The sequence below is a fragment of the Octodon degus genome, unplaced genomic scaffold (assembly GCF_000260255.1).
Source record: "Octodon degus isolate 3935 unplaced genomic scaffold, OctDeg1.0 scaffold00150, whole genome shotgun sequence".
Taxonomy (NCBI): Eukaryota; Metazoa; Chordata; class Mammalia; order Rodentia; family Octodontidae; genus Octodon; species Octodon degus.
Window position 1 is genome coordinate 4,534,376 of NW_004524726.1, and position 19,195 is coordinate 4,553,570.

The 19,195-nt window shown below is 40.9% G+C and overlaps 1 protein-coding gene across 1 annotated transcript in view; it reads left to right on the top strand.

Moving 5' to 3' along the window:
- The window catches only part of Diaph3 (diaphanous related formin 3), a 523,261-nt gene extending 520,331 nt beyond the window's left edge, over positions 1-2,930 (top strand). The window contains exon 28 of the mRNA XM_023702376.1: positions 1,731-2,930. Coding sequence (XP_023558144.1) covers positions 1,731-1,993 — 263 coding nt within the window. The 3' untranslated portion in view covers positions 1,994-2,930. The remainder of the gene's footprint in view (positions 1-1,730) is intronic.
- Positions 2,931-19,195: the final 16,265 nt, after the last annotated feature.

Sequence of the window (19,195 nt, forward strand, 5' to 3'; positions counted from 1 at the left end):
TGCAATCAGATATTTAACTGGAGTTGCGCAGTAACAGAATAAACTACTCTCTTGAAGATATCCTGATGGAATAGCTTATAGGAAATCATATGACAAGAAATGATAGGATCACTTAGGGAGGGAGAAGTGACTTGACTAAATGTCCTCATTTAGCTGCCAGTGCACTTTCCAAATGTGCTTTGGGGTAGCAAGGTGGGTGCTAGAAAAATACTAAGTAATGTGGTCGTAGAAACCGCAGAGCTCCCGTGTCCTCTGCTGCTTCCTGTACACACACTACGTGCATTATAAGTTACGGCACATTAACTGCTCTAAGAGAAAATCACTGCTCTATTAGATTTTGATTTTTGAGTAACAATTGCCCACCTGATACAGAAAGTGATAAGAAAAGTGTATTTATTTTCTTCTAACAGCTCAAAGGTGATCATGCTTCTAAAATTTGTTGAGATTGTCCAAGAAACTGTGTAAAATACTCATCCATCACTGCAAGCCCCTGGTCAGGAAATGACAGTGCAGTAAATATCTTCAGCAGCCACCTTTTAATGTACAAGCTGTTTTCAGTTAGAATTTTCAGCACTCACATAAAACACACTGTCATGAGTGACTGCTTGTGCTCCAGAGTCATTACTATTGGGATAATGGAACATCTCTCAGCGAATAACCAAAAAACTTTAAATGTCATGTCAAGTTTGTTGGAGCCATTTTCAAGCCCTGTTCAAGGTTACATGAATATTGAGGGTATCTGTTTTGTAAAAGTTTTTAGATCTATAACAGAGATCATTCAGGATGTGCAATATGAAAGTCACTTAATTAAAAAAACAATCTAAACCTTTTTAAAAAAGTGAGCCAGACACTACCTCTCCTAACTGACTCGTAAGGTGGGGCACCGTCACTTACAGTAGATGTGTGTATATTTGATTACTTGATTATGAATTAATTCTGGATGGCTAAGAAGTTTAACATTTTGCCTGCTAAATTCATTATTCCTTGTAAGGAAAACTATTGACTTAATTTTTTATTAGAAACTTTCCATGTTTTCTTCAAAAAGAAAGTAAATCTCATTAGGACTCACACCTATCTAGGGTCATAATGTGGGCAGAAAATTTTTTTACTCAGCATATATTAATTGAACATGTGCTTTGTACCAAAGAAATTCCAGGCACTGAAAACCTAACAATATTTAAAATAGTGTTGCTGGTGTCCCAGAACATTCATCCTAGTGAAGAGAGAGATGATGGACAAATAAATGAATGCATGGTGTTTCTTCTAGTCATGAAGTCCATAAAGGGAAAGATGAGAGGAAGTGAAGGAGCCATGACAAGGGTGGGTGCTAGGTCTGCTTAGGGCAGCCTCTTTATTTAACTGGTGCTTAAGCATAACCGTTAGTGACAAGTGGAACCAAACTTTGATAGTAACCTATAGGGCGCCCTTCAGGCATAAACCAGGAAGGAAACAAGTGTTATAGCAAATGAAATTCCTTTTTATATTTTATTTTATTGTTAACCTCTGATGTTTATTTAAATATACTTTTAGTCTATCTAAGGCACTGGTGAACCTATGGCATGCGTGCCACAGTGGGCTGTTTGTATCACTGAAAGCTCTAAAAAGGTTTACCAGCACTGATCTAAGAGGACTTGTTTATTAAGAATAACTTTTAAATTTATGTTTTAGAATGTGCCCAGTCCTTGGATATCAAAGTGACAAGTTTTATGTTTCTTTCTTCCTTACTGTAGAAAATCAGAAAGTGCAGTTGACAGAAGGGTCATGTTCACACTACAATATCAATTGCAACTCCACAAGGACTCCAGTCACCAAGGAGCTTAATTATAATCCAGACACTCAGCCGTCTACAGGGAGGATCAAGACAGCTGAGAAGAAGGAAGCCTGTGCCGCAGAAAGCAGCAGCAAAAAGGACATGGAGCTTCTTGGCTCTGTTTCTAAAAATGAATCCATTCCCGAAGTTGAAGCCCTGCTGGCAAGATTACGAGCTTTATAAATTAGACTGGTAAAAAGTCATTAAGCCAAATATAAAGCCACACTCTGAGCTATAACACTTAAAAAAATGCCTTTATATACATGAGTTGGTATAGTTTTAAATTATGATATATATTAGAAAAATAAAGCTAAATACATAATTGCAGTGCTTTTTCTGCATACTTGAAGCTTTAGCTTATTCAGGATTATAATGGGCTTTAATGCTATTTTTGATCTCTCGGTATTCATCTGTTCTATATTTGGTGGTTAAATTATACATATTGCTTTAGAGAGCAGGTAGGTGCCCATTTGTTCAGCAGTGTGTGCTTAAGAAAAGCATCTTTCTAAGTCGCTGTGGTTTTTATTATTTGGACATTAATGAATGTCAGGTCACCAACCTGATGTCCTACTATCATTCCCTGTTTACTGTTCATACATTCCTAGGTTTCTGCAATAATAACAAAAAAAAATTTATATTTCAATAACTAAAAGGAAATGACAAGTAAATTCTTTATCCTCATTGCTGAATTCATGTTAACTTGACCCTAAGGGACTATAAAGAAACTTGAGTGCATTGCCAAAAATGACACAACAGCACTGTGTATGCACTTTCCTTGCAAACACATGTTTTTGTATAAAATGTGTGTGTGTGTGTGTGTGTGTGTGTGTGTGTGTGTGTGTGTACATATATATGTAGTAGTACTGCACTCTTCAAAATTTAGTCTTGGCCAAGAGATTACCCCACCACCACCCCAGTGATTATGCATTCAGACTAAAGTTGCCCTTTTGAAACTTGCCAAGTAATGGAATATTTTTATTTCTGTGAATAAACTTGGAATTTCATTTTCTTTGATCTGACAATCAGTAACTTGAGCAAAGACCTGCATAAGTGTTTCAAGGAAAGTTTTCATAGGCAAACCATACAATTGTACCTCATTTCAGCATCATTCCTTTGTTAATTCCATGTCAAAGAAAATAAACTCGCTATTTGCACTACCTGAAAAAAATTGCTTTCTTCTCTCCCTCCTTCACAATCTCCCTGAATGAGATGGGGACAGCCTGTGCTGCATAGTCTAAATGTCTCTTTTGCTTTATTATAAGTAAATGACTGTTCCATTGGTTGTGGCTACAAAGCAATGTTGTGGTACTAGCCTGGTGAGGTTTATTGCATTTTATTTTCTTAAGTTGCCACCTTCATTCAGCTCCAAGTTAATAAAATTAATTAATTAGAACTATGAATCAGGCCCTGTTTATAGACCCTGGGAAACAAGTTTTATCCATAGCCAATGTAAGAAATAAATTTGTCCCTGTGTGTATAGCTGAAATGTACATTTTGTTTTGTTTTTGGTTTTTTTTTTTTAATTTATTTATTTGGGGGGGGGCAGCTCAGCCCACCAGGGGGCGGGGCTGGCTGGCATGTGGTGCTGGGGGATTGAACCGTGGTCCCTGTGCTTTGCTAAGCTTGTTGTAAGTAGGTGCTTTAGACCACTAAGCCATCTCACCAGCCCCTGAAATGTACATTTTGGCCTCCAGTTGCAAAGCCTATTCTGCAGCCCCCAGTCCCCCAAAACAACTTAAAAAAGAAAGATGAAGAACTTTATACATTAAGTAGAGAAAAGCCATAATAGCAAGGCAGAACTATTTTGATGAGAAGTAAAATGGAAGAATTCTAAATATCTGTTTGTAACATGATTTTACAAAGACTTTAGCTTTGCAAAAAGAAAATTTAGCACCTGCTTAGGCGAGCTCAGGGACCAGGGTTCAATTCGTGGTAATGTGTGCTATGCCAGCCCCATCCCCTGGGCATGATGAGCCTGTGGCCGAGTCCAGGCGTGGTGGTGCACGCCTGTAATCCTAGTGCTGACGAGGCTGAGAATAGGAAGATCACTGCAAGCCCAAGCTATGTAGTGAGACCTGTACCAAATACATACATACTTAGAAAATTTACATTTAACCAGGTAGTTTGGACACACTAGCTATAAGTAAACACTCTTGAGTCCTGGTGCTGAGAAGGCACCCCAAGGGAGAAGCAACTGGGGGCATGAAGAGAGTTGGAAATGATGCAGCTTCCCAGGGGCAGAGGAAGGCTGCAGAGCCCAAATGCAGGGTAGACAAGCCCCACAGCCTCTGCCTGAGGAACTGCAGGACAGCCTCAAAGAGGAAGACCCGGTGCCCACAGCCAGCAGCCCCTTGGTGGGCTGGCCTCCCACAGGTCAGACTAGCAGAGCTCCCTCTCAGAGAGTGATGAGCGCTGGCTTGGCCCTGCCTAAAAGGCAGCACTCACAGCTATGGAGAGAAAGACCCAAGTGCAAGATTCAAGGAACTCAGATTATTCTCACAGCACTGTAAAGCCTTTAGCTAGAACACACAATTAAGTGTCTACCGAGTTGTCCAAAAGCAAAGACATACTGCTAACTTTTCCCAGTCAAATATTTAAAGTAGTTTTAAAATAAGAAAAGCATTCTTTTTGTATATGCCTTTTTTAAGAACATAATCGCATGTTTGAATGAAAGATATCAAAACACCTAACTTTTACATAGAATACTAGTAGGTCATTAAGGATTAGGTTCTGTCATTTATGATGTGGATAGAAGTAGAGGTGAACGGGGCCAGTGAGATAGCTCAGTAGACTGAAATGCCTGCTTAGGCAAGCACAGGGTTTGATTCCTGGCACCACATGGTGTGCCAGCCCTGCCTCTAGGGCAGGCTGAGCCAGCCAGAGTCGGCATGGTGGTGCATACCTGTAAGGAGACAAAGCAGGAGGATCACTATGAATCTGAGCTACATAGTGAGACCTTGCAACAACAAATACATGAAGGAGGGGGCAGCTAAGGGCCACAGAGCTAGCTCAGCAGTCTAAGTGCCTGCTTAGGCAAGCACAAGGACCCTGGTTTGATCCTCAGTACCACATGCCATGCAGGCCCTGCCTTGGGGGGGTGGGGTGGAACCATCCACCAAGACAGGGTGTGGTGGCACACACACCTGTAGTCCCAGTGCTGGGGAGGCTAAGACAGGGGGGTCACTATGATTCCGAGCTGTGTAGTGAGACCCTGCACCAAATACATTAAAAATTAATTAACTTTTTTTAAAAAATGAAATAAAGACTAAGTGAAATAAGCCAGACACACAAGACCAATAATGATCTCGCTCAAGTATGGAATCTGAATAAAAGTTAAATTCATAGAAGTTCAGAGTACAATAGTGGTTACCAGAGGCTGGGGAGAAGAGCAGGGAAGGAATGCAACAAGGTTGATCAGTACATAGTAAACTGCAGTTAGCAGAAATAAGTCCTAGTGTCCCGTTGCTGAGACCCAGTACCCAACACCCACAATTTAAAGGGGTGTGGTTTAATTGGGCTTATGATTTCCAGCGGTTCATTCCCTGGTAGATTCTAGCTCCCAAGGTAGACGTGTTGTGGCCAAAGTGATGGAGCAAAGATGCTTAGTTCATGGCAGCTGCAAAGAAGAGCAAGGTAACAGCACCAAGAGGAAAAGGGGCAGGGAGCAGATATAGTTCCTGACCTTACTTCTCTGCAACTCTCCTAAGAATACACAGACACATGCTTTAGTGATCCACTCAACCCAGTCCAGTTAATGTCATTATACCTAACAACCATATCTGTGGAACAGTATTGGCTGTGGTAGAGAAAACAACCTTCCTACATCACTGATGGAAATGTAAATGCACACAGCTATGGAAATTCTTCCAAGAACTAAAATTAGAAATTCCATGTGACCCAGCTATCTGCCTTCTAGGTGCTTTCACTAAAGAGCTAAACATAACTTTACCATAGTGATACATTGGTATTGTTTGTAACAGCATGATTCATGATAGCTACATCTTGGATTCCTTTTCATTTTAAAATGCCATAATCTAATGGAGCTCTGAGTTTGCTAAACTTACTAGTTAAAAACTAAATTGCTTTGTCCACCAAACATCTGTGCAACACCCCACTGTATGTTTCAAACTCTTGACATAAATGCATAAATAAATGGTGGAAGCACATTTGGTTTTTTGTTTTGTTTTTTAAGACAGGGACTCACTAAATCCCTTAGTTGTCCAGGTCAGATTCAAACTTGTATCAGTCTCCCACACCAGGCTTGATAATTAGTCTTGTGCATCAGTTTCTGTTCACACTACACTATATGACTTTTAGAAATTAGTAGGTCCTAGTACACAAACTGCTAATTTAATGGAAAAATAGAAGTGACACTTACTTTTGTATTAATTATTACAAGCTTTGACATAGAGGAACTACAGCTAGAAATGGCCCAGGACTCATTTTCTGTCTAGTGAATGTTACATGACAGTTATTACATGTCCTTGCTGGGAAGACCTGTCCTTAAAATATATCCAAGGGCCAAATTGTTCAACCATTTTGTTCCAAGAGCTACTGTTTAGCAAAACATGTGGAGTTGCCAAAGAACCACAGAGATTGGACAGAATTTCAGAACTGAAGCCAAATCTCCCCATAAAATGAAAATAATAGAACCTTGATCCATAAAAGCTCATTATTTCTAAACACATTTCTGCCTTTTAAAGTGGGTATGAAGGGAATGTTAAACTCTGGGTGGGGAGGAGTCTGAGGTAGAACAAAAGTCAGCTGTGTCCTCTAATTAGGGTTTAGCTCTAGTGGCTTCTTTCCTCCCATGCCGCTAATTATATTAGTGTCGTATTTTATTTCAGTAGCCTCCCTTCAGGCATTTGCAAAGACTTAAAAGGAGTCTTGGCTTTTTTCAGGAAACCTTAAATGACATTTATTTCCTCTACCATCCTTGATGAAACCCTAACCATTGGACAAAAGTGTTTTAAAAGCCCCAGATAATGCCTCCTTATGATTAATATTACCAACATTCCCTATGTTCCCAGAGCTACATTAATACAGATCTCTTATTTGAAATTAATTCTTTAAAGGCATTCTGATGATGGAACTAGAAGCCAGATTTTTGGATTATCTCTTCAGGGCAAATGATCTATCTCCTTTTACAACAGCCTTCTGAAGTATGTTAGTAGGTATTATGTTCCTTAACATTTTTTAACAATATTCAAAGGTTGAGATTTCACTCTTTTCTTTTTAGCATTTTTCATCCCATGTTATGCTTGAACTATAAATGTATATTTCTAAAAATTTTTTCTTTTATTTTCTAACTATGGGTTACTAAAGTTATTTTAAAGATGAATCTTCAGTGGGAATATCCAATCTTAATATAGTCTGAATAAGTGCGAGTGTTAGTCAAATATGGGACCTATGTTAGGCAGCCCTAATAAAATAATTAGATTGAACAGGCTAGAATAAGAATTCCAGTAAATTACTTCTTGCGAGCATGTCTAGGGCCTCACATATTTCTTCCCAAAGTCCCTGTCTGCTTTCTTGCAGACATGTCTCCTTCCGATAGGAAAGACTCATCGTTACATCAAAAAACAAATGATTGACCATAACTATTTAATAACATGTGTATTAGCATCTACTAAGGCAAATACAATTATGTGCACATGTATTTAGCATGCAGAAATACCTACTTAATAGCTTGAAATTGTTTCCTTTCAAACTTCAATATGTAAAGCACTCTCTATTGAGACACATCAAAAATAGGCAACAAATACTTCGACTGCCTAATTAAAGTACCCAACACATCAGGGAAGCTTGGCCCTAACATGGAATATGCCTTTCCTGCCCTTGTTTGAGGAACAAATATGTGGCCCTTTCACTGCATAACTGACTAGGTACCTCATAAAAACAAACAGGTGCCTCTCCAGACAGAAGAAGCTGACACTTTCTTTGAAGGGCCTCATCTTCAATCCTCTCCTTCCCTTGGTGGTCTAACAAGAGCTCTTTGGGTGAGTGGAAGAGGCATGACAGATGGCCCACACCTGTGGTCTACCCAGAGCATGAGAGTCCAATTTGACTGCTAATAAATAAAATCTTGTCGTACTATTACAGGATGTTTGGCAAGGACAAGAATTAAGGCGCTGTTATCACTCCCAAAGGAATTTGGTGATATTTCTAATGTGATCTCACTCATCATCCTGTCCTGCCTGACCTTCCTTGTGTCACCCTCCTGAATTATAGCTTGTATCGGCCCTCCTCTCCTCCCTCCTCAGTCCCTCCCCGAGACCAAAGAGTGCTGATCTGAACAAAATAAACCTGGTTTTTCAAAAAAAAATCTTTGTTAAAAAAAAAAAAGTAGGTTAAGATGACTTGGAAGTCACTCCATATATTTTCTGTGGAGCATTTGCTATGTCCATAAGATTGAATACTGTGTCTCACTGCGTGAAAGAAAAACTGAGGTTCTGTAAGGAATTAAAAGGCCTCCTCCAGAAGTGTTCAGCCTTGTTCCTTAGTAACTCCTGGAGCCCACTTTATTGAGAAATATGCACTCAACCCGCCAACTTACTACCCATTCCAACAGGAAGCTCCGCTATCCTGGGACCAGTTGCCTTTCAGGAACTTCATGAATCCAGCAAGAAGGATTTTCTTGATGTTGCAATAGCTCCTCTCATACACTCCAGAAAAGCTGAACACTGATGTGTCACGGAGAGGACACACAGACAGAAACAAGTGTGCTTCAAGGGCACTGTTGAACATGAAGACATCAGTGGCCCATGGGAACAGCAGGCTCGCCTGCCAACCAATGCCTGGCTTGCACAGGATCGCTGCACTCTGAATGGCCAGAACTCACTCAAGGGCCTGCATGAAGAAGAAGTTTGATTTGCTGAGCCTCATTCTTCCCCAGAAGGTGGGGTTTTGCTCCCTTAATGGCTTCTCTTGCCCTACTATTGATCCTCCTTTGAGTTCTGCAAAAGGATGTAGCAGCAAAGTGTTGCCCTTCCAAGGGGATATTTGCATTTTAAAATGCATCTGAGCTATAAGGGTTGAAAGTCTACAAAAAGAGAATTGGAAAGCAACAACCTGAGCAAATCTATGCCCTCATCAGACTGAACCATGAAGTGCTCCTCCACCATGCTGGAGTCCTTTATCATGAATCGCCTTGCTCTCACACCAGAGGTAAGCTCCCTTTGATGCTGAGGTCAACACTTGGTTCAAAGGTTCTCCAGTCTCCTTGCTGAGTGGAGACCGGTGGGGCATTCAGAAGCCTGTCCAAAGCTGTGAGTCAAAACAGAGGGATGGAGGCAGCAAGAAACAGAAAAAGAAGCTAACAAAGGATAGTTTCCCACTTCCCAGTAAAAATGCCTCTCCAAGTGCTGCCTTCCAGCACCACGGGAGATGGTGGTGGAGACAAATGGCCTATTCCTGAGGAACAGCTCAGCCCTCCTCCAGCTCCAGGTGTCCTGCACACTAGCAGCCACTGGTTTAGTTCCAGAATTATATTCCACAAATCCATGAAGATGATTTGGGTATTTGGACCTTTCTGAAGTCTGGTAAGATACCAGGTCACAGGAAAGTGAGACTGAGCCCTAGGTTCAATGCCTTAGTGAATTTGCATATGTCCCTATGCTATAAGCTTTGTAAACCTCAACAGTAGCCACATTCAGAAGTGACAACAGCATTCCAACAGAGGTCACTACTGGAGGGTGTGAGTGGAGACAGAAGCCATGCACATACTCAGAAAGATAAGAGAAGGAGAGAGAGTAAGGGTGAGATCAAGGAGCTCTGCTGAGCGGAGTGTGCAGTGGTTCTCAGCAGTGAGGGCTCAAAGCAGACACGAGTGCCTAACTGTGTTCCAGGAGAGGGAGGGTGTATGACAGAGGAGCGCCTTCAAATCCTTAAAAGATTCATCTAGGAAAGATAATGAACTTCTCTGTGCAGAGAATAGCACTAAGGCCAACAGATAAAAATAGAATATGGGGAAGCATTTTAATGCAGAGCTGACCACCCGTTGGAGAGGCTGTCTTCCAAGGTTATAAAGTCATACTGTCTTAGAATTCAAGCAAGTTCCTATGGGAAACATTAGAGCTTGTCTGATTGGAACCCCATGTTCTCCATCTGAGGGGTAAAGTGCCAACCCCAGCCAGCCCCATGCCTCTTCTCTCTCCCTCTCTGCTCACACTGCCTCCTTCACCACAGCAAGCGGAGGCCAGACTCTGTGTGACATTGGGAGATAATAAGGGATCTATTATTCAGGTAGGAGGCTGGCATAGATGAGCTCTGACGGACTTTATCACTGTGCAAATCTGTGTTCTGTGATTTTATGGAATCATAAGGGGACACCCTAGCCTTGGGGCTTGTCACCTTCTCCATGCCATCACAGATTCTGCTTGCTTATCTCTTTGAGGGACATAATAACTGTCTAGGTTTATTCATGTGCCTGCACTAGGTCTTGTAAGGGAAATAAATCAGCCTTACCCTAGGAGTAGCGTAGACAGGAAAAATCCTTGTGGGAAAGCATACTTGCTAAGGATCCAGGCTGGTACACTGTGTTAGTCTGAGCTCTGAAGCAGCTCACTCTCGGTGCATGAAAACACAGTAAATAGTAGGAATGTGTGCTAACAGGGACTACATACCTGTATCCAGGCATCATTCTAAAGGTGCATTATCTCACTTTATGTGTACAAATTATAAGAAAGAACTGCTTTCACAGCTGCAGTTTACCAGTGAAGAAACTAATGTGTAGAGAAGCTAAATAGTGACTCATAATTGTACATCCAGTAAGAAGCAAACAAGTTAAAAAGCTATGCATTCCCCAACTCTGGTCCCTGTGATCATAAATGCTCCTACCTCTCTAAGACTCCAGACCCTCTTTCCCTCCCTCAGGCTTCTGCGTGCAGTTTTCCAGTTTCCTTTATAGATGACTGTCTCTATTTTTTTGTTTCCCAAGACACTATCTCCAAAATACCTATACAGAGATGGGAATGGATGTATTTTTCATTTGAATTGCCATCATCTCTGCTTCTCTTCCATTATAGTATTGTCAAATAGCCACCCATATAAATTAAGTGAATAAATTCAAACATGGACATTTGCTACCATAGTTAGTCAAAATGACCAATAGTTGATAGGAGTCAGGATCCTCTGATACAGGTCAACCTGCCCATGGCTGCTCCCTGCAGGAATGTTCTTCCTGCACAGATAAACAGGCTGTCAACCCCACTGTGTTTAGAAGACTCATTAGACTCCTGCAGACATGGTGTGTCCAAGACATGAGTTCTCCCCAAATCACTGTATTCTCTGTATAATAACAATTTACATTTTTTTGTAAATTTACTTTTTTGTTTTTTCTGTGGCTTCTCTTTAGTTCCACCCTCTCTCAATTTAGAGGAAGATATATAAGCACAGTGCATGAGTAGTAACAGGCCTTGTTTTTCCTAAAATAATCACTTTGTTTAAAATGGGCCTTTTAATATAATCTAAACATTAGAGCATATTCTTTTAAAATTCAGAATGGGTGGGATTCTAAAGAGATCAGTCTACTTAGGGAAGTATTTCTCCTACCATTGGTTCACAGTAATCTGTGTGATTTGGAATAACATGTTTGGAGAAATTTTCAAATGTCATTAGTTTCACAAAAGCTAATATTATTTCTAATCTTACCAAAGGTGAGAGATGTGTTGTGGATGAGCTGAACTTGGTATGGAACCTTCAGAGGTATGTTTTTCCAAGCCATAGATAGGAATATTGACAAATAAATAAATGAATTTTTAAGACAACTTTAAAAGCAAATGCCCCTATTATAACTAAATCCCCACTAGATGATGTCTATCTATCTATCCTTTTTGTTCCTAGAGCTTAAACCTTCCCAGGCTAGGAGCTGCTGACATGACCCTTTGCTTACAGATGCATCTAGCAGCATGCACACCATGAATTGCTTACTGAGAACAAGATCTGTTTTTTAAACCTCCAATATCTTTAGTGTCCTGTGTAATAACTAACTTAAAGCTTAATAAAATGACTGCATCGATGTCAGAAATGAGTCATGAACAACTTATTTAATAAAAAGACCAAAAGAGATACACTAGAGAATGATCTCAGTTGATTCTTCAACTCATGACCCTTTTGCTAAGCTCCATGTATATAAGTAAAACTCATGAGTAGATGCAAGAGCCCACCATCAGCTGTTCAGATGTCAGCCCCTAACAAAGTTGCCATCAGTGATACCAAGGAATGTTGTTATGGTTTGTGTCTAGCTGTCCCCCCAAAGCCTCATACAGTTATGAGGAAGACTTCTAGAGTTTGTGATTAACTCATGATCCACGGCTGGGATTATGAATGTGAGTGTTTCTAGGATTATGGATGTGAGTGCTGCTGGGATGATGGAGGTGAGTGCTGCTGGGATTACATGTGTGAATGCTACACCCAGCCTGGGGCAGAGAGCCTTATGCAGCATAAGGGAGACAGACTTGCTCTCTGTGGCCATTTTGTTGCTGCTACTCCTCCCTTGTGCTCTTGCTGTTTTCTGTTTTCCACCACCATGAGCTGCTGCCCTCTGCCATGTGTCAGTCTGCCTTAAAGCTAGCTGAGTGTGGACTAAAACCTCCACAAACTGTGAGCTAAATAAACCTATCCTTCCTTCGTTTTGGGTGTTGGGTATTTTGTCCCAGCAACAGGAGAAAAGTAACCAAGACAACAGTTCTACATATGGGAGGTAAAACTCAACAAGAGTCCCTGTTCCAGAAAGGTGGCTAATCCAATAGAAAGGAAACCGAAGCAAGTGCCTGCTGTAAGATGTGCCACAGCAGCCTCCCTGAGGAGATGGAAGCACCAGGGAGGCTCTGCTGGGCAGGCCTGAGCTGAAGCTGAGAGCGTGGGTCAGAGCAGTAGACAGAGGCGTGATGAGTGAGGGAACACTAGGGAGAAGATGCAGGAAAGCCTTGAAGAGGGAAACAGCATGGAACTTTTGTTCAGGGACACAAAATATGCCTGAGGGTAAAGACAAGCTAGCCAAGCTTGTATAATACTGCTTCTATAACAGAAAGGGATACAGTTGTCTTAAGACATTGAAATTTCATTTTTAATTTGATAGAGGATTGTATAAATTATGCCAAGTAGATTACAGAAGAAAAATTACTAATACTTACAAGGTCAAACTTCCTTAAGTTTTGTCTCATCTTCATAAAAATATACGTGATTAAATTAGAAGCATTCAAAATTTTATTAAAAGGAAATGAATTAAGACTTCTATATGTAAGATATTCCAGGGTGAACATCTGTTGTATTAATTATTGCAAAAATTAATCTGTAGTAAATTATCCTGGTGTTTGAGGCAAGCACATCACCGTGCTACTTGAGACATTCTCAGTATGTGCTGTCCTGTATTTATTATAGACAATAACCACAGAGTGTGAGATTAAGTCTGTCACTCTAATTTTTAACACTGCTGGTATAAAATGCCATTAGATCACCCACTTCACTGTGGGATGTACATTCTTTAGAAATGATAGCAAGAATAAAGGATATGTAAAAATAGCCATTTTGTCTGATTTTTCAGAGAACTCTTTTTTTCCTCCATAGATGTATACTTTATGAAAACTACGGACAGTGTTTTGTCTAAGATCAGTACAGGCAAAGCTATATCCACTAGGGAGCTTCTCAGAGAGTGATTTTCAAACAATAGAGCAAAAAATGCATGGATCAGCCAACTAATTTATGTTACACCAATTTTAGACATCCAGAAAGCACAAAACTTTAAGATGATCTCACTAAAGTCAGATAAGCCACACAGAAGTTTGCCAAAGCAGGCCTGGCCCTTTCATCTAAACAAGCCATGTCATCAGGTTTTTAGATCACCCTGTGTTCTAGAAGAGCAGGGTGGCCCTGCTTCCCAGGGTATGTAATATTGGACAGCACAAGCTACAAAAGGCGCTCAAAGCCAAATGTCTGGGAACCTGAGGTGATTAATGTGAAGCTTTATTTCACTTCAGGGGTAGAGGGAAAAAAGACCATAAGCTCATTTGCCAACCAGAAAGGTCAAAAAGAAAATGATGGTAGATGGTGTGCATTTGTCAGGGCTGCCAGGGACGCAGCACCTAGAAAGGTGTGGCAGATGTTTGGGAAGCAAGGTGCCCAGTGGGTTCCCAACCACAGGAGGGTTCAAGTGAAATGAGAAGAGCCACAGAAACCCCAGCCTCCAAAACCTTGGCTCTAGTTCAGAGTTCTCTTCTCCATGAAGGGACATGAAGTGAGTCATCCAGAATTAGAATTTTTGGTTGCTACCTCAGAGGACTTTGGTTCTTCACTCTGGTCAGGTATCTCACTTGCCTGTCCTCAGTGGTTTGTGGCAGACCCACCAACACAGGCCTTGGGGGCCACTGAAACTTGGACAGCAGAGCCAAACAAAGACCATCATTGTTGTAAGCTAGGATGTAGGCAGAGTCGCACCCATTGTATGTCTGGCCAAGGGCAAGGGCTCCAACTTGCTTTGCTTCAAGGAAAGCTCTGGGCCAACAACATGAATAATACCTGCGTGCAAGGGGCATATGAAGGACAAGCAAACCTTACAGTACTGTTTCATAGCATTAAAATCCTGAGTTAAAAAGGAAATATTGTACATTTAATGTAATATGGCTGTTGAGTTAATTCAACAGCCAATTCAACTGTTTATTAGCATACTAATGGCTATTGAGTCAATTCAACTGGTTATTAGCCCCACCAAAGCTCACCACTAAAACCTGCAGATGAAATGAGTAGAGCCCAAGGTCTCATTCCCAATTTCTGGGTCTTGCTCTGCTCTAAACTTTCCCAATTCATTTTAGTTAAGGGCTTCAGAACTGCTGGGAAACTAAACACTTCCCCTTAAAAAGTGGAAAGCGTACAGAAAAGACTTATGATCAATAACACAGTCCTGTAAAGCTTAGATATAATTATGATAGGAAAAAAGGATTAGCCCAGTAACGCATCAGCATCTGTGGGGGCTGGTACGAGGAGCTTTCCTGCATACATTCAAATCCACAGAGGCTCACCCTTCACTTATATTTGCATATATTATACACACACACACACTCCTCCATACTTGCAATTATCTCCAGATTACCTGTAATGCTTAGTGTAACTTAAATGTAACGTAAATAGTTGTTATATTGCTTAGACAATAGTCTGTTCTTTTTTGGGAGGGTTACTAGGAATTGAACCCAGGATCTTCACTGAGCCATAGCCATAGCCATAGCCATAGACATTGCCTTGTTCCCTAGTTTTGGACCAAGGTATCTCCAAGTTGCTAAATTGCCCAGGTTGGGCTTGAATTTGCCATCCTCCTACCTGAGCCTCTCAGAATGCTAGGATTATAGATGCGGGCCACCATGGCAGCATTTCTTGAATTTTGTTTGTATCTGAATGGCTGAATCCATGGATGCAAACCCCCCTGATATGGAGGACCAACTGGGCATAAGACATTCTTTCTTTCTAAACCTACAGCACATTCCCTAAATCTGTCTATGAAGGTCAGTGCATTGAAGGAGGAGTAGACTACCTGCAGAAACTCTATCACTGAAAAGAACAGAGAGGAATTAGCCAAGGTAAAGGGAGAGGAAAGACAAACACAAAAGAAATATAAAAAGATCATCATGTGGAAGGATGTTTGTACAACACGAGGGATTTGATGGGGGTGGATGGTGAAGAGGAATCGTAAAACATTTCTCTGTGTAGAAAACCCTGCAATTCTCCTTCCAGAAAACCTAGTAAATATTCATACTATTTCTCAAGGCATCTGGAGTCAGACTTGTGAGCTGTGTCTAAATGGCTCAGCTGCACCGGGAAACATCTGAGACAGGCTCAAGAAGAGCAGTCACCGCCGCGGGTTTGTTCTGGAAGGAGATAACTCTTCTGCAGTTTCTGCAGGCTATTCCAGAACAGCACATGTTATTTAGTTTTCGTTTTTGTTCTGTCATCTTAAACTTTTGGCTTCCGCTAAATATAAGACTTGTTACTGCTATTTTTTGCACTTTTAAGACCGCAGTTGCAGCTTCCAGATCACATTCCCATCAGCAATTGTAACAAACCAAATGTGGCTGGTGGAAAACACTGCTCCGCTCATCGCTCGGTGTCTGCGATGTACCCTACAGAGCATGCCTTTCTCATGTCCAGGGAAAAGAGGAACAGTTTCACACCCAGGAGATCAAATTAACTAATGAGGAAAATCTGACATTCATGGGTGAAGCGCCACAGCATTTGAGGATGCTTTGGAAGAGGACTTTACCACAAGTCAGTGCAGAAAAAGTTTTCATTCTCAAGTCATTAATGAGCACTTTTGGGGATGCAACGCTGTTGCAGGGAAGGGAGGTGGCATGGTGGAAACAGGAGACCCCCACCCGATGTTCAGCAGAACTGCAGGGAGCCTTTTGCTTGCTGGATCTACAGAGTACTGTGGTAGGCTTGGGAGGTGGTGCCACGCAGCCACGCAGAGCCCCCGGGGTGGTGAAGGCTGTGCTGGTCCAGCTGTGGCCTGCTGCTTGCTCTCAGTGGGAAAGTGGGAGGGTACAGGACAGCCAGCCTGAGGTCTGGGAGTTCTAATGGCCAGGCAGGCACTGTTTGAGATGGCACTCCATGAGAGAACTGGGTCACCTAGCCTCTAAGGAAGGCTGAGAGCTGTAGTCCCACTGTGTGCCCATGGGAGGGAAGGCAAGGAGCAAACTGATGGTGTCTACCAAGGCCACGTCTCCAACCGAATTTTCTTCATTTAAGAACACTCTACATCCATCTGAACGATTACAGAAGTCCCACAGTGCAGGCATCCTTGTTATAAGGTGACTTACTGTGGTGTGGCAGCATGAATTACGGATTTCGGTTCTGATACAATGATCTCTTGAAGGGAGAATGATTGCCAAATTCTAACTTACACATAGAAAAAAATGATAACAATAGCATACACGGGGCTACAGATTACCTTAGGAAATTCAGTTAGAATAATAGAAACTATAAAAAATATTTTTAGAGCACTTTCTCAGGAATTAAAAACATTGGTCTTTTCAAATCACAAAAAAATAAATCCTTTGTTACATTCTACAGTCAGAGAATTTGGGCTTTCTCTACATATATATCTGGGTTTTAAACTATAAAAATTATAAAGAAAAATATAAAGAAACTGAAAAATGATCTGAAAGTTAACCAAAGGTCATCTCTATTAACATTTTGGGAATGAGAAAAAAAATTTTTTTAAATCCCTTTTCTGTAATTTTGCGGTCGCCTCTCCAGCCAGGGTGGAGCCCTCCTCGCTTGCATCTGGGACCTCCTCCTGCTCCTCTGCGGGATCATACATGAGTCCCAAGCTACAGTGGCTCCTGAGAGACAGGGAGGGACCTGGGGTCCACCTCCACTGACCCTGTGAGAACTGGACCTCCAAAGCTTTCTCCACCCTTCCCTCACCAGCCTGGGCCCCCCTCTGAGCCCATCACCCCAGCTCAACCCCACCAATCACAGCCAGGAAGACCATGCAGAGTGGCCATTTGCTGTCCTGTAACTATGGATTTTCTGAATTCTGTGTTCACTGCTCTCACTTTTCTTTGTAATTTGCCTATCTGTGTGTGGTTAGGTAGGTGTGTATGCACGTGTATGTAGACACATGTGAACAGTCAGCCCTCATGTCTATTAGCTGTGCATCCAGGGGCTCAATTAACCTCAAATGGAAAACATAGTTTGAAAAATTGCATCTGTATTGAATATTCCTTATTCACTAAACAATACAGGTTGTAATTATTCACATAACATTACCATTTTGGCATAACATAAGTAATTTAAATATGATTTAAAGAATACAAGAGGATGTATATAAGTTATATTAAAATGCTACTCCATTTTCCACAAGGGACTTGAGCATCCCCAAATATTGGTGTATCTGAGAACCCTGATGCCAATCTCCTGTGGAAAGGGGGTGAACATACTATTAATACATTTTAACATCCCCTCCAAGTTGTTCTCACATCATTGTTTTCCTCTATAGTTTTGGAAGTTATACTCTTTCTTTCAACCACTACTCCATTTTGATAGCTTAATCTTAAAAGTCTGAAATTTTTGACTAGTCTTCCAAACCACATAAACTCTCTAAATTACTTTAGTACATCTACAATTACATGTTGAAATTAGCCAATATATTGTTTTTTAATCTTTTAAAATTCCATGTATTGGATATTGTTATCAACTTTTGACATAATTTTCCCCCATCCTATATCTACCAGTAATTTATTCACCATTTCTTCTTTATCTCAAACTCTTTTGGGAGTTTGAGATTTTGCATCTACCTTAAGAATATCTCTTAGAAAGTGTTTATTTGGGGTGCACTTTATTAGTTTTTATTGAGGGATTTGAGACTAAGTGTCCTTGTGCAATTCAGGCTGGTCTTGAGCTCACTTTGTAGTTCAAGATGGTCTTGAATTTACGACCATCCTCCTGCCTCAGCCTCCCGAGTGCTGAGATTACATGTGTGCACCACCACATCCAGCTCTACCTTGATTCTTGAAAGATTTTATGTTTTCCCATTGTTTTTGCCTTTGATGCTATCATTACACAAGGTATAGTGCTGCTGTTGAGATGCCTGTTGTTAGGGTAACTGATGTTCTTTACAGTAATCTTGCTTTTTTCTCTGTATGTTTTGAAATTTATCTCTGGGATTCTGAAGTATCACTATCACATATATACATAATGTTTTATTTACTTACTAAGATTCAGTGAATTTCTTGAATGCTAGTTTTGCTGTCTCTTTGTAATTCAGAAAATTTCTGGCCACTATCTCATCAGATATTGCTTTTCTGTTGTACAACTCTTTGAAATACCTATTACATATATTTATGACTTTATCTATCTTCAATGTCTCTTCACTGTGCTTTTAAATTTTCTATTTGACACTCCATGTGATAGTCTAATTTCTTCCAATCTATCTTCCAGGATACTAATTTCTTTCCAACTGTGTCTAATCTTCCATTTAACCCTCCTGCTGAGATTTTTATATTAATTATTGTATGGTTCATTTACAGAATTCTACCACTTCTTGTCCAAATGTTTGGTAGCTTCTAATAATCTCTTGTTCCTTCCTTATATTTCCTTTTATTTTTATTTACACATATTAGCATGTTATTTCATAGTTTATGTCTAATTCTGGAGTCTAACGATGTTGCCAGCCTCTGTCTGCAAACCTTGCACCTTGTGCCTCTTTTCCTTTAGACTGTGAAATTGTTTGTTTGGAAACTATTTCTGAGAGTGCCTTGGGCCTATCTTGGGCCTCTATGCTCTCAGAGAGGTGGGGGAATCTGCCCCCACTTCCGCTAGTTGCCTGGGGCCACTGCCAGCCTGTGGGTCCTTCGATGAACTGGAGAGACAGTGAGCAGTCCAATTAAACAAATG